Source organism: Aythya ferina, assembly GCF_964211825.1.
Source record: "Aythya ferina genome assembly, chromosome: 3".
Lineage (NCBI taxonomy): Eukaryota > Metazoa > Chordata > Aves > Anseriformes > Anatidae > Aythya > Aythya ferina.
The window spans coordinates 18,221,287-18,232,271 of NC_140298.1; the positions used below are offsets into that span (position 1 = coordinate 18,221,287).

At 44.7% G+C, this 10,985-nt stretch overlaps 2 protein-coding genes across 3 annotated transcripts in view; one reads left to right on the plus strand and one right to left on the minus strand.

The window, feature by feature from the left end:
- Nucleotides 1-4,684: 4,684 nt before the first annotated feature.
- Nucleotides 4,685-10,916, minus strand: H3-3A (H3.3 histone A). 2 transcript variants are annotated; one of them, XM_084515371.1, is made up of 4 exons: nt 10,763-10,916; nt 9,391-9,545; nt 8,020-8,173; nt 4,685-5,321 (listed from the first exon to the last, which is right to left on the minus strand). In XM_084515371.1, exons 2-4 carry the CDS (start codon nt 9,516-9,518, stop codon nt 5,193-5,195), a joined length of 411 nt encoding a protein of 136 aa, XP_084371497.1. In that variant the 5' UTR covers nt 9,519-9,545; nt 10,763-10,916; the 3' UTR covers nt 4,685-5,192. The 2 variants fall into 2 exon arrangements, with proteins under 2 accessions (XP_084371497.1, XP_084371498.1); XM_084515372.1 differs by having other exon boundaries at nt 9,391-9,585; nt 10,763-10,841.
- ATF3 (activating transcription factor 3) overlaps nt 10,638-10,985 on the plus strand; it is a 160,852-nt gene continuing 160,504 nt past the window's right edge. Inside the window, exon 1 of the mRNA XM_084515370.1 lies at nt 10,638-10,642. The gene's annotated coding sequence lies outside the window, so the exon portion shown is untranslated. The remainder of the gene's footprint in view (nt 10,643-10,985) is intronic.

The following is a 10,985-nucleotide window of genomic DNA, read 5'->3' on the forward strand; positions in this document are numbered from 1 at the left end:
TCAAGAGAAATGGGCAGTAATCTAGGCTTGTTTCCCACTCAAGAATGACAGCACATGCTGTACCTGCCTTCAGCTCCAGCCTCATTTCTATGAGATTTTGCCTTAGCATCTTGATATTCAGTGTTACTGCTGCAGAGGGGCAATAAGCATCACCATTAAGGAAAAGGCAGAAAGTTACGCCCTAGGCACGCTGCAAAGGAGAGCATTCCCAAACCCATCTCCTCACAATTATGCAATACTCTCCATAGATAATCTTCAAATGAAGAGGAGATGGTACCTAGCCTCCTACCAGGATCTGAATATTTTTTATTTTTTTTTTATAAATAAATTAAAATCCCCATGCATGGGCCAGGAACAAGGTAAGAGGGGGTATGAATGAAAAAAACAGATGGGATGAATCTTAGTTTGGGGATTTATTTTCTTGTTGAGAGCAATTTGTTGCCTTATTTAACTATCAGATAGTGGCTCTACCAAACAGAAACCAGATAATCACTAGAGATGCTTTCAGAGCACACTTTCATAGCAAGTCTTTAGAGACTGCTAGATCCATCTCCAAATTCAAAAAGACAACATGAACTGGATTAGGTTCCATCTGATGAAATTCAACAGCATACATTAAGCAGGTCAGATTATACAACCAAAATGGACGCTTTTAGTTCTACTATTGATAGATGCATTTTTTTTTTTCTAGGTGTTATGTTTTCTTCTGGTTGGTTGCTTCTGTGTTTTTTTTTTTTTTTTTGCTTTTGTTTTTGACATATTATCCAGGTCAGAAAATACCACAGCCTCTTCAGATTAAAAAAATATATATATATTTCCAAGTCCATTCACTTTAGTTTCTAGTAGGCATGACTGCTTTGTGTTGTTGAGACAGTGTTCAACTTTACAAAATCTTTTGGTTTTACTCTTGAAAAAAATGCAAGTAAATACAGCTGTTAACATAAAAATCTAAAACAAGGGCCTAAAAAACAGTTCATCGCATACATGTATCGTGTGTATAAATGCTTCACAAGGTAATCCAGGCATTCAAATGTTGACATGCATGCAACAAAGTCTTAAACAGGTGATCTACCTTTGAACACCTGCCAGTAACATGTAGCAAGCTACATCACTTCCATCCCTCCACCCAAACTGCTCCCCGTGACCACAACTTGTTTCTCATATTCAAGATATCAGCTGTAATTGAATTGCCCAGGAAACAGTAGAACTGGTAAGGGGAAAAAAGCTAACTATTTTTAGGAACTAAGTTCAATCTATTTTTTTTCAGACAGGAAAGAAAAAATGAAGCCATTTCTTCCACAGAATGCAGATGCTTTACATCAGCATTACATCTCTCTTGCATGTAAAAAGATGATGCAGCATGTGTGAGTTAAGTGGGTTTCTCTTTCTGTCACTGTAACATCAGCCCATATTCAAGTTTAATGGTATTCACCTTTTCCCACTGTTCCCATACGCCAGAAGTTAATAGGAATTCACATTTTTAAAATTTCCTCAACTCATGGTAACTGTAGATGCTAAGACTCTTGTAAGATTATGAACAGTGCTTGCAAAACTGGCCAAAGAAAAGCTTGCAACTCTGAAATCAAAACTTAAAATCATTGTAAAATGCATTAAAATTTGTCAGTAGTTTCCTCAAAAATGATCTTGCCCAATAAGTAGTCATATACAGTTCCAGGAGGACGACCCCTTGTTTATCAAAAGAACAATTAGGGCACCCAAGAGCAACAAAATGTTGTAGCAGACATCCTGTGGGTCAGCTACCTCCCCACGCAACTCATTTCCCCACCTGCCAGCTTCAGTGGAAGCAGCCCAGGCAAGTGAGAGTGAAAAGATAAGCTGTAGTACCTATCTGGTGAATGCCTGAGGAATTTGCAGCACAGGCTGAACTTCCTTCCAGCTGATACCCAAACCTCCACATGCAGGCAACTAACAGGGCCACCAACAGCTATTGCTCACTCCCATCAAACAGCATGGTGGATGTGTGGCAATGTGTGAAAGAAGATTGATGCAATCAAAACACAAATCTCCGGTTACTTTTAGAACACGCTATTGCACGTAACTGCATCACATCTATTTTGTCAGCACCTCCTTTTCATCCCAGGGAGCAGAATCCTACTATCCTTACTACGGGAAGCACCAGCATCACTTCTGCAGCTTAAAACTTGAATCTAAATAACATGCTGCACTGTACCTTCTCTAATGATCCACGTATATATACCCTAATCCTCGATCTTGAGTGCTGTGCAGTCCTCCTGTTCCTCCACCACCTTCCATAAACATTTTTGTGGGAATGCTATTACACAAGGAAAAGAAGCTGATTAAACAGGTACCACAGAAGGTCCATCTATCTCCAGCGGCTTTTGTATTAACCCCATCTTTCTGCTTTGTTTTCTATATTGCAAAGCCTGTTTCTGAGACTCCCACGCCTGGCAAATGAACTGTCATCTCTGGTTAAGTTATGCCAACAGACAGATAGCTTCAAAATCTGCTGGAAAATATAATCCCAAACAACTAAACTCTCAGCATTAAAAAAAAAAAAAAGCAAAAAGGAAGAAAAAAGGAAAGTCACCTTTTGTACTCTCCTTCCTCCATTAACACTAGCTGAACAGCATTGACTAGAAGATGCATCCAAAATTACACTGACACCTTTGACACCTCTGGCAAAATATGATGAAAAAAGCAATTCTTTTTGAAAGCTGACAACTGTTCCCATTTTCATGCTGCTGCACAATAAAGACAAAATATGCACTTGGGGCAGGTGGTAAGAAAGAGATTAAGTAATTTGTTCCGTTGCACAGTGGAAAAAAATCTCTGAAGAATGAAAATTCACCAAATTTGAAAAGACAAGTGAAGAGCAGAAAGGTGGTTCCCTAAAATGTCACAGGGATAAAAACAAGACAACACACTTGGTATCAATACACGTGGTATCTCTAGGACCACAACTGTCAGAACACTCTCAGAGAAGCAATGCTTACCCCTAAGCTGTAGGTGTAGCACTGCATGCTTCAATATTGTCAGCTGCCTAATTCCTGATCCTCTTGGTCTTCCCTTATGAATTCTTCTGCACTGAACAATTTACCTGCACTGTCATTGCATTCTCATCCCAACTCTCTCTTTTAAAGGGAGAAACTCGGTATTACATTTGTATACCAGAATTTCTAGATCTGATTTTCTAATATATGTACAAGAAAGAAAAACTTAAGTTCTTTTGTCAATACTTCACAATTCCACATTATCAAAAAAAAAAAATCTACAGCTTTATTACCTGTGTGAATGGTTGCAGCATTGTTGATTGATGCATGAAACAATTCTGAGATATAGGACAAAATAGTATTTAATACCTGCAGACTTGGTATATTGAAATGCATTTATATCAAGTTTAACAGAGCTGTTATCAACCTAATAGAAGTGACGTCTCAAATCAGTTAAATCTCAGTTGTACACCTTTTATATTTGCCATTTAGGATGCTCCAGGACACATTCTCCTTAGTTTTTACTTCAAAGCTATGAACTGTTTGGCATCAAATGTGACTGTGTGCAGTCACATTTTGTCTAGCACTAGTTTTCTCTGTGACAAACTACTCCATTAAAACAAACTCTACATGGCACAACCCTGGCAGACAGCAAATTATGAATAATGTGATTTATTCTGTAATCTTTGACTCTGATCTAGATGCCAAAGCAGATATACACCTCTATTAATCCTCTTTAAAAACATTCAGACAACTTCACTCATGTGTTTAGAACTTACTCAGACCTTCTTCAAAGAAGTTAGCAGCAAATAAGCTTTGTAGGAATCTTTGCATCCATTCACTGCCTATGTGTTTTCTTCTCTGTAACTCATTCCATTATCTGCAAAAACTATCAAGAAATACACCACATAACTCATTTTCAGATTGGCCCATCAGAATCTTTAACCCAGTTTCAGGTGAAAAATTTAAACCATGTTTTGACAATCTCAGCAGTAAACTTCTTTGCAGGAGCTTTCGTCAAAAAATAGTAGGTTTTAAGTGTACGTTTATGTCTAAGTACTGCTTCTATAAAGTACTTTAACAAAAACATTACAAAAGTGTCTTTTTGATTGGAGCGTACAAACCACAACCAGTTATGTGGGCTAAGCTCTCCAACATCCTAGAGGGTGTTACTGAAAAAGAAAGGAGGTAGTCAACCAAGAAAGTGAATACCTACAAATCAAGAAACCAGATAATGGAGTGCAAAGGTTTAACAATAATTAAAAAAAAAACAAAAAAAAACACCACTTATACTGACTGCACTGTCTAGTGAGGCACAAAAAGAGAAAAGGTTCCAAATTCAGTATTAATTCAAATAAGAGAAGAATCTAAACAGCAACAAAGCTACAGTGCTAAGAAAAGGCTAAGTAATAAAGCTCAGTTGAGCTCCAGACTCTAGGCAGCAATATACACATACCAAACTTGCTTTCATGTGGAGTAGACAGATTTTAACCTCTTAAAAAAACAAACAAACAAACACACAACCTTACACATACAGTACTTCAGCCAAGGTAGTATCAACTGTGTTTCTTTCCTAAATCTACTATATGTATTTGGGCCACAGATGGAAGAGAAAAAGGAAAGGGGTAAGAAGATTTATCCAGATAGGCTGATTACTTTTTACTCAAATATAACCCGAATGTAATATTTAAAAATCAAGACTAAAACCAGGCATCATTTAATGTATTTTAATAGCAAACTTACAGGAACAGCACAGAAGACAGACAACATTAAAAACGTACTTGCATGTAGGACAACTCAGTTAGAAAAGTATAGTGAATGGATGGAATCTACTGTATGATAAAAATGCTACAAACACCATTTAGTTGCCATTGATAAGAAATTTACTTGTTTAAAAAAAATCCAAATGCTGGCATTGTCCAGAAAAATTTGACAGGTTTATTTATAATTTTTATAAAGCTGAATTGTTGAAACTTGTTCACTGAGACTTTTTTTTTTTGCCTGCATCGATGTTTTATGTCCCCTCATTTATATTAAAAATCCACACACAAATGAAAATGGAAAAAAACTTGCCAATACCAATTCTGTCCCCTATTTTTCCATTTGCAACCATATACTTAGGTACCTTTTAACCCCATGGAAAAAATATCTAACGTTCATTACTACCAATAACAGGAAGAATATTTTGCTTCAAGAATGACAAACCCATCGTGGTGAAGTTTACGCACGCTCTCCACGTATGCGGCGTGCTAGCTGGATATCTTTTGGCATGATTGTGACACGTTTGGCATGGATAGCACACAGGTTGGTATCTTCAAACAGGCCAACCAAGTAGGCTTCGCTTGCCTCCTAGTATAGAACAAAAGAGTTAAGAACACTTTCACTCTCTGAATATAAGGGAGAAAAAAGAATTCCAAGTACAACATAAGATGGCATTACGTTTAGGCTTCTGTTTTTATTAATACACGCAGAAAGTTTTAGATCGTTAAAAAATAAAAGACTCCATTTTCTTACAAACCACCAAATACTATTCTATGTCAAAGCTGTGTATTACCACCATTTAGTGAGGGACATCCTCTGGAACACAACTGAATAAATATTGTGACAGCACTCTCACAGATAAGGGATCATCTTATCAAAAGGTGAGTTTGTTTAAGAACTTCTCTTTTTAAAGGCGGTGTTGCACCATTTAAGTTACTTTTCTGTTCTTCCAAAGTAAGAGCTACTGAGCATCTAGTAAAATTGGGTGCTAAGGAAACGAGCAGATATTCCTTCACAACGCACAGCTCCTTGATGTAGGATGCTGCAGCTACTGAAGAGGTTGCTTAATTCAAAAATCACAAACTAACAACAGAAACATACCAGAAATTATTAGGTACAAGGGTACAACACCTTTGATTCACAAACTTTTTGAATCACCAAAAGCAGAACAGCAGTCTGAGAATTACCATTAGACACTTTTCATGATCCTATGCCCTATTCCTCCCTAAGCATCACCAGTCTATTTGGGGCACAGATATCACAGCCCCCAGCTACACAGAAGGCTCTCACATCTGTGAGAATCACACAGCCAGCACCTTGGAAGGGCAAAGGACAAGTCCTGTTGCTAGGAAAACTACAACCCTGATCACTGTGCTGTCCCCGTTACTAAACCACTGCAGACAGGATCTGGGGTTAAGACAGGTGCCCAGCTGGACTGAGTTCTAGCTCATGTTAATTCAGCTGGTATTAAGCCTAGCACATAGTTTACCCATTTTGGGGTTGATTCAGAATTCTAACACCTAGCAGCCTCCTAAGAAGCATGTCACTATCAGATGCAGAACAGGACACAGCACGCACTTCGGATAGAAAGACAGAAGCAATGGGGCTCACTTCCAGAAGGAAGGCTGAGGTCCACACTTCTAGAATATGTACAAAAGAACAGCTTGTGTGAGCCACTAAATCAACTTATTAGGTTACATAGAACTTTTAATTTGAAGAAAAAAAATTTTACTACAGCAGATGCTAACTGTAGTATTAATTCATTTCATATGCCATAAGTTATCCTATCACAGCTTTGCTAATTCACTACATGAAAAGTTAAGACACTTCACTAAATACTAGCATGAACAACATGGTACTAGAAGAGTTAAAAGGTTGCTTTTTTTTTTCCTTGAAAATATGCAAGTACTAATATTACACAAACAGCTTCTCTAACAACTGCTTAACACAAAACCAGGAACATTCCAGCTAGCATTCTGAATTTGAATCTACTACTGACTAAATCTTAACATGCAGTTCCTGATTTAAAATCAAAAACCAAAACACGGATAAACCTCACAATTTAAGAACTAACATTCACTCTCAGCAATGACATCAGAACACCAACTAAAAGCAAAAGCAGCAGCCATACAAATACAGTCACCTTTTGAAGCACAGCATGTGTGCAAGTTTACAGGACATCATGGCACACATTTTGGCCAAAGCGGAAGCCATGAATCAGAAAAATATAGCTGTGTTTGGATATAATATATTCTATAATTACAGATAGGTTTTGGAACAATCTTTCAAATCAGGTGTATATTTCTCTCATGACAAAGAAATGCAGCATTTAATTCCATGATGTTCCTCCATAGCCTTGGAGGGCACCTTAGATGCTAAATATCTGCCACGAGATTAAACTTTTGGGCACCGTATTTAGGAAGTACAACTACACAGCTGGAGCCCATCAGTTGTCAGACGAGAGGAAGCAAAAGCATACAACTACTTTAACAAGGATATCAAGTTCTAAGTAGGTTACACTAGATTCTAAGCTACACTGCCAAGATTTTTGCTCAGAAGGAGCAATCAATACTTCACCCTCAATGTATTTTAAGTCAGTTATTTAACTAACATATAAGAAAATGTGTTTATTATCAAGTACTTGACACAAAACCACTTATTTCCTCAGCCACATTCAGGTGTGGCTCATCAAGCTGTTTTTCTTTATTTTTCAAATGAAGACCTCCATTTGGATAGACTAGAAAGTTCTACACAGTGACGCTTTCCTCTCTTCCAAAGGTAAGAACTCTAACAATGCTTGAGGACAGAAGAAACAGATTTATCTTACATGTCTTATTAAATTAACTCTGTCACCTGGAGAAGAGTTGGGGTAGCTGGTTACAAAATCACATTTGTAGCTGTTGTAACAAGCTGCTGACCTGCCACTGTGCTATTTTAGCTATGGTAAGTGTAGGGCATCACCGCATCAACTGTGAGCAACGGATGCTTGCGAGGGTGCATCCCTCATGTCAAAGCCCCTCTGACAGCAGCTCTGCCCACCCATCCAGAGCAGCTAGGGCTAGCCATAGAAACATTCTGGCCAACGGGGCAGGGGGCAGAGCCCTCCCCTACCTTAGAACTCTGGCTTTTAGGGTGCGAGAGCCACTTTTTTACAGCATTTACAATAGCAATAGTTGTGTCCCTACAATAACAGCTTCTTTTGGAAAGCAGATAGATGCATGCTTTAGCAACTTCCTCAAGAACCAAACTGCCACCCGGGCAGGGTGCTTCTCCCAGCAGCACTTACCTGCAAAGCACCGATAGCAGCGCTCTGGAAGCGCAGATCTGTTTTGAAGTCCTGAGCAATTTCACGCACCAGACGCTGGAAGGGAAGTTTGCGGATCAAAAGTTCAGTAGACTTCTGATAGCGTCTGATTTCACGGAGAGCCACGGTACCTGGCCTTTTAAAATTAAATAATAATTTAAAGAAAAGAAAAAAAAAGAATTAGTATTCAAAACATAATTCTACATCACCTTATCGTACAGGTTCATAACCTAAACTAAACTAAGTACACACACGTACTGTGTAGAAGCATCCCAGCATCTACAATGGAAACCAGTTTCTCTTTCGAAGGGTCCCTATTTCTCACCACTGACCTGTACAAACTTCCTGACGGCAATGAAAAGGCTGTGTAATGCACGTCAGCTACCTTACACCGATATGCGTTAGTGGTCTCAGTGCAGGCTGCCGTGAGTTACCTTGTTCAACAATACCGGAGGTACCCTCCTAGCAATTAGCCTGACAAGCAATACAATTCTAAGGTTCATCTGGCTCTTCCTCCCTGCTGACATAAACTACCAGCAACATTCTCGGAAGTAACAGAATTTATATTTTGTATAGCATTATCAGTAGAAGTATCCAATCCATTTCCTGGCGTTAGAGCTACAAATTCTGATGGACAATATACTTACGCACAGAGCTTACCCAAAAAGTTGGTAACACAATTATTTCTGCAGGAATTTGGGACTTTCTAACTCTAGCCTTATAACCTGCCTCCTACCCTGTCAATTCAGCCTCACGCCTCCCACAATAAACTTTCGGTTACGCTCACTATTCCCAACCTGCTCCTCCTCTGACAAACTTGGTGCCTTTCCCCAGGTAACACGCACACCTATCCCGGGACCATCCCCAAACTGCTGCACAACTCTCACTGCTCGGGGCTGAGGAAGGGCTTCCCGGGGCGGAGAGCTTCGCTATCGGAGCGCGGTTGCAAAGATCCGCCTCTCCTCCTAACAAACTATTCCCTTTTTTTTTTCTAAGAGTGGATATTTCGGGGCCGAGCCGCCGCGCACCCGCGGGCGTTTCGCGCCCCCCCGTGGCCGGCCGTGCCCGCTGCACCTCCACGGCGAGGGGGGACAGCGCGGGGGGGGGGACAGCGGCAGATCCCCCCCGCGACAATAAACTTGGCGTGGCACCACCCCGCAAAATCCCCGCACTGCTCCAAAACAAACGCCACGCACCCAGCACCGCCCAAACGGCGGCGGCAGCGCGCGGCGCGCGAACGGTTAAGCGGCTAAAAGCGCCGAAAAGCCACGCTAATTATTAAAAATCGTAATTCAGGGGAAGGGAAGGGGGGGGGGGGGGGCGCGGGGCCGCCGGTGCGGGGCGCTGCGGTACCTGTAGCGGTGCGGCTTCTTCACCCCGCCGGTAGAGGGCGCGCTCTTGCGCGCCGCCTTGGTGGCCAGCTGCTTGCGGGGCGCCTTGCCGCCGGTGGACTTGCGGGCGGTCTGCTTGGTGCGGGCCATGCTCCTGCCGACGTCGCTGCCTTACACCTGCGGCGACAAAACCCCCCCCCGAGCCGCGTAACGACCGCTGGCCCCGTGAGGAAGGGAAGGGGGGGGGCGTTAAACCGCCCCCCAACCGCCCCCCCCCCCCCCCCCATAACACCGCCCGCTGCGCCCACCGGGCTGCGGCCCCTCCAGCTGCAGGGCGCTGAGAGGCGGCCGCGGTTCCGCTGCCGGCCGGTGAAGTGCCGCAAACGCCGCCCCAGGGGGGCTTGCAAGCGGTGGGCAGCCCCCCCGCTCTGATCCCTCCCCCGGGGTGGCGGAGGAGGGGGCAGAGCCGTGGGGCAGCCCCGAGCAGCCAGACCCAAATTGTGCCCCCCCCCCACACACACACACTCCTCCCTGCGCTCCGCCGGCCGGCAGCGGGCGAGCAGCCACAGCCCGGTGGTTGCCGTGAGGGGAGGAAGGGAAGGGGCCGGGGGGAAGCGCAGGAGAGCGGCAAAGTTTTGGGGGGCTGCCCTGGAGCCTGCTGGTCCGTGGCAGCGCTGCCCCCCCCCCCCTCCACCCCGTAAGGCGCCTCGCTCCCAAGCGCCTCGCAGAGGCAAAGTCGGCTGCCGGCCCCAGAACAAGATGGAAACAATCGCGAAGCGCAGCCCCAGTCCTCCCCGGTGAAGAAGGAGGCAGAAAATAAAACGCGAAAAAAAAAAAGGCGAAAAAAAATTGCGAGGAGCTGCAAAGCGTGCGGGTACCCGTGAAGGGAGGGGGGGGGGCAGCGGAAAAGTTTAAGCGAAAAAATCGCGTTGGGTTTGGGCCGTTCCTTCGGCCCGTTCCTTTCCGTTTTTATTGTTTTTTTTTTATGCAATAGGCAAAAAAAAAAAATATGGTCGGTGACCAGAGAAAAGAGACAAGATGGTGAAGCTGAGCAACAACTGTGGGGAGCAGGGGAAGGCAGGCAGGCGGCGGAGTTACCCGGGGCTGCCCGGAGCCGCCTCGGCGCGGCCCCCAGCGGGGGGAAACCGGCCCCGGGGGGCAGCCGGGGGGCCGGGGGGGGGCCGGAGCGGGGCCGAGGGGGCCAGCGGGGGGCAAAGGGCCCGAGAAGCGGGGCCGGGGGGTGCCGGAGGAAGGGAGCCGCTCCGGCCGAGCGGGGGGAGGCGGGGAACGGGGGCTGCCGCGGCCCGCCGGGCCCCCAAAAGTTTGTGAGGGGGGACGGGGGGGGGAGGGGGGGGAGGGGGGGGAGAGGGCGAGGGGCGCGGCGCGAGACTTACCCCGTCCGCTGGGCGAGCGCGGCTGCCGTGCGGGAGGGAGCGGGAGGAGGAGGAGGAGGAGGAGGAGGAGGGCGGGGAGGGGGCGGGCACGGGGCGGAGCCGGAGCTGCGGCGGCTGCTGCTGGCGGCGGCGGCGGCCGCGAGCACAATTGGAAGATGGCCGCCTGGCGAGGGGAGGGCCCCGCTAAGCCCCGCCCCCTCCCCGCCCTCCGGCCAATGGCGCA